Source organism: Mus pahari, chromosome 14 (genome assembly GCF_900095145.1).
Source record: "Mus pahari chromosome 14, PAHARI_EIJ_v1.1, whole genome shotgun sequence".
Taxonomy (NCBI): domain Eukaryota; kingdom Metazoa; phylum Chordata; class Mammalia; order Rodentia; family Muridae; genus Mus; species Mus pahari.
The window spans coordinates 26,520,904-26,525,566 of NC_034603.1; the positions used below are offsets into that span (position 1 = coordinate 26,520,904).

Below are 4,663 nucleotides of genomic sequence, written 5' to 3' on the forward strand. Positions count from 1 at the left end.
GAGGTTCTGTTGCTCTCGGGAGCTCATCTGTCCCATGCCCCCATGGGACCTGCAGGTACATGGCACCAAACATTGTGCCATTTTATGCCAGGAGTCCATGGCTACCATCGAGTAGGATGAAGGCCCTAGCGTAGGAACCCCCCCCCCATTCCTGTGCGTCACTGCCCCCCCAACACCTGCTCTTGTGCTTCCCTCCCAGGCTTTTGCTCTCTAGTCATCCTCATCACAGGTCCCTTCTGCTCCATGGAGAGGAAAAGACTGAGAGGCACTATAGGCAACGAAGACCATCCCCAGGTCCTAAGAACACAGAGGCATTTATGTGAGAAGGCCAAGGGGAGGGCCAGAGGTGGCCTCTTTGGATCAGTTTGACTTGGCCCTTTCCGGAATGATCTAGGATGCTTTTCCTGCATAGAGACTTTTTTTTTTCCGAGACAGTAGAAGCTCCGTGTCTGCCTCTTGACTGTGATGGGTCCTAGAATGATGCTGAGCTGGCTGGAAGCCTAGCACCAGGGCATGGTTTTAAGAGTTCAGAGAACACTTGACTCTTCAGTATCACAATCCAATGAAGGAAGTCAAGGCAAGAACCTTAGTAGGAACCTAAAAGCAAGAACTGGAGCAGAACATTGCTTCCTGATGCTCCCTCTATGGCTTGCTCAGCTTGATTTCTTAAGTCACCCATGACCACCTGCCAGAGCTAGCACTGTCCTCAGAAAGCTTTCCCCCCTCGTCAATCATTATTCAAGAAAAATAACCCCACAGTCCTGTCTACAGGCCAATCTGATAGAGACAATTCCTCATTGAAACCCCCTTTCTCCACATATGTCTAGGTTTGGGTCAAGTTGAAAACAACAACAACAAAACAAAACCAAAAACAAACAAACAAAAAAACCCCAAAAAACCTGAAACAACCAGCACGTTTTGGTTAACCAATTTTTTAATACAAATTATGAAAAAATAATGGCGTGTGATTTGAGAGTTGTAAGCTGAAATAAACCCTTCCCTCACCGAGTTGTTAGAAACACCAATGTAGAAATAATACTTAGATTAATGCCCAAAAGTTCTTTCTAGCACCACATCCATACATGTGCGTACACACACAAGTGTTTTCTTCTAGTAGTTTTACAGATTTCTTTCCAATATGAATACATTCACTTCCTTCCCCTCCCCTCCCTTTTTATTTTGCCTTTTTTATTCTTGCTTTCAAATTTAATTTTACTTGCTTATTGTTTTGATTGGTTTACTTTATTCTGGCTAGAACTTCTAGTGGGACATGCAGAGATAGTCATCTCTGTATATTTCCTGATAATGGCCTTAAGTTTTTACATAAAGAACAGAGAAGCAGTCACCAGTCTTTATTTATTCCGCGGTTTGGAACTAAGCCATCCAAGTACACCGATGGCCTATGTGCACAGGATTCTGGAATTGCTGGGGCCTGGGTGATCAAAGCAAGACTTTTTGGAGGAGCAGAATAACTGGGAGTAATGCAATGGATTTGAGGGCAGGGCTTCCATTGGCCGGAGTGCATGAGGTTTTAACTTGTATCGTTTGGAAGACTGTCATATTCAGTGCACAGGCTTTTTCTGTTGCACAACCCTTTCCATACAGTACTACGTTATTAGAAGATGAATCTGTTGAAAGAAAGAGCCAGCGGTTAGTTTTCCCCACTCTGCCTCACCCATGTTCTCTGAGGAAAGAAATGTGCCCAGAATGATCTTAAATATGTAACCCCTGTCTCTGGGTGATAAACATACAAACAGCTCCATGTATGGGCTGGGCCTCTGCTTAAGGCATGATGACCAACACCAGGGTTCAGAACTCTTTCATTACAAGGAATGGACTTAATATACACAAGAAGGACACTAGCTGAAGGACTGCAAATGTTTTGGCTAAATTTTAAATTGTGTGTGTGCTCCATCCTAACTTCACTGTGGGAGATGGAGGGAAATGTTGTTGATGCTCTGGAGCTCAAGTTCTTCTTTTAAGACCTCTGAGCTCAATGAGAAACCAACACTATGGAAACGCATGTCTCCATTTCCCATGGAAACTGAACTAGAAGGCTGTCCTGCTGTGGATGGCTTCAACCACCTTCTGTATCCTATGTGACATCCTATTGTCCCTGTTCATCTCAACTCTTCTCCACAAAGATCCTTTCCCTACTCACCCTAGACCGTTCTTCAAGATTATTCCAGATATAAGGCCTGACTTGTCTTCAACTCATCAAGTTCTCAGTTCCATTATTCCACCAAGTATTTCATGTCTTGATCAGAAAAGAGTTGTCACCACCTCCCTCCAGTTATATAGTGCACAGAGAAAATCCCACAGTTGCTTTTCTAGCTCCTACCTGAGTGATGTATGCACCCCACACAACAATACATCCTTCTGCTTACTCAGGGAAAAATCATAAAACTTTTACTAAATTCACAGTGGTCTATGAAAAACTCAAGTGCTCACCTATGTGACATCCAGAAATGAAGTCACCTACTGTGTTGCCAATGAGCTAAGGCCCCATTGCAGGATATCACAGCAAGGCAGGTGGAAGCATTTGTATTTCTTTCCCTTAACACCCCTACCTCCACCCCAAACACACACACACATACACACACACACACACACACACACACACACACACACACACACACACCTCTTCAACTGTCAGCAAAAGACTCCCTCTAGATCTTGGAGAGATAACCAAGAGCTTGCTTGGCTCTACCTTGTCCTTTTCTCTGTGAGGAAACTACCTTCTAAGAGGACCCCCTCCCCTACTCTCCAACTACTGGCCGAGTGGTTTTCTATAGGCCCCATTCGTGTTGCATCAGGAGTCACTATATAAGGATTGTATTGAGACAGAAGTAGAGATGAGGGGAGAGGTTTGACTCTTGAGAGGGGTCTGCCGCATTAGGTGATGAGGAAGGATGGGGTGGAGGTAATGGACACGCAAGTCATGAGAGGATAAGGAACTAATTGCGTTCTTAGTTTTGATTCTGCCCTGGATTTTGTTGTTGTTGTTTGCTTGCTCGTTGTGTCTCTGTGTGTGCATATATTTATATGAAGGACAAGTGCGTAAAACTATAGTTGACAATGAAAGCGCAAAAATCAATCCCAACCTCATACATCTTCAGAATGGAGATGTATGATCTGGATAATCTCACGCTATGATGTTTTAAATTTGAAAGTTCTTCAAAGTTTTAATTTAACAAAATACAAAAAAGAAAAAAAACACAGGAGCAGAAATGCTACGTCACTTCTGAGATTAGACCATGAAAGCCTACAGCTCCCCTTATCAGTCTGCCTCTCTCTATCTGACCACTAGTACTGAGGGAAGTCAGCTGATAGACCATGAGGTCACTTCATGAAAGGAGTTGATACTACCCAAATCATGAATGAAGTGGAAAGCGGATCCCCCATCTGAAGGACCTCAGCCCCTGCTGACAAGTCAAGTCACACAGCCCCAGGAGACACCCTAAGCATATGAAGGACCTCACCCCCTGCGGACAGCTCACACAGTCCTAGGAAAAACTCTGAGCCACAACCAGTGCCAGTGACGTGCTCAGATTCTAGACCTGCAGAAACGGGTATTTGCTACTTCTTAGCTGCTAAGCTCTGGATGCACAGATCATCCACATTTTAAAGTATAATAATAATAATAATAATAATAATAATAATAATAATAATAATAATAATAATAATTAATAATACACCATACCTCTGCTGGTAACCTCAATACACCTTTTCTCTTCCCCTGTGCACTTTAGGGGAGTCGTTGTGGGGCAGGTATTGGTTTTATCATTGTAGCAGGCAGGACATTCAACACCATTGGCTTCTGAAGATAATGTAGACACTGAATGGAGAGAAAAATGTTTTCATTTTCATCTTGGGAAATAGAAAGAAGAAACAGCTGAGAACATGTCTGTCCACTGCTCTTCTAATACAGGGATTTTCCACGATTCTACCAAAAAGCATTGCAGTGAGGATGAGCTGGGAGGAGGCTCAGGAGAAGGCAGTAGGGTGTGAGTGCCAGGAAGGACCTCATGGGAATTCAGAGCCATCCTCGCCTTCATCAGTTATTCTGCTCTCTGCCTTGGAGGGAAAGTCCTAGATAATGGGAGAGGAGAGGATCTGTTTTCTAAAAGGATGCTGTTCAAAGAGTGAGAGATGACCAAGTTGTGGTCCACACAGACCTGTGCTCTCAGCTACTCCAACTTTGGAGGCTGAGGCACAAGGATTACTTCGTCCCAGTAATATAATTGAAGCCTGGATACATAGCAAGACTCCATCTCAACAATACAAAAATCCAAGATGAGTAATGACGTAGGTGAGGAAAGTCTCTCGACGGGAGGAGCAGAGCAGAGTGGGGCAGAGAGAGAGAGAGAGAGAGAGAGAGAGAGAGAGAGAGAGAGAGAGAGAGAGAGAGAGAGAAGAGGGAGCAGAGAGCAGAGCAGAGAGAGCAGAGCAGAGAGAGAGAGAGAGAGAGAGAGAGAGAGAGAGAGAGAGAAGAGCAGAGAGAGAGAGAGAGCAGAGCAGAGAGAGAGAGCAGAGCAGAGCAGAGCAGAGAGAGAGAGAGAGAGAGAGAGAGCAGAGAGAGAGCAGAGCAGAGAGAGAGCAGAGCAGAGAGAGAGAGAGAGCAGAGCAGAGAGAGAGAGAGCAGAGCAGAGAGAGAGCAGAG

General features: G+C 44.5%; 1 protein-coding gene across 1 annotated transcript in view; it reads right to left on the reverse strand.

Moving 5' to 3' along the window:
- Nucleotides 1-1,440: 1,440 nt before the first annotated feature.
- Nucleotides 1,441-4,663, reverse strand: part of LOC110331307 (protein RoBo-1-like) — a 4,750-nt gene continuing 1,527 nt past the window's right edge. The window contains exons 4-5 of the mRNA XM_021211792.1: nt 3,704-3,838; nt 1,441-1,628 (exon numbers count right to left, since the gene is read on the reverse strand). Of these exons, the coding sequence (XP_021067451.1) occupies nt 1,441-1,628; nt 3,704-3,838 (323 nt within the window). The remainder of the gene's footprint in view (nt 1,629-3,703; nt 3,839-4,663) is intronic.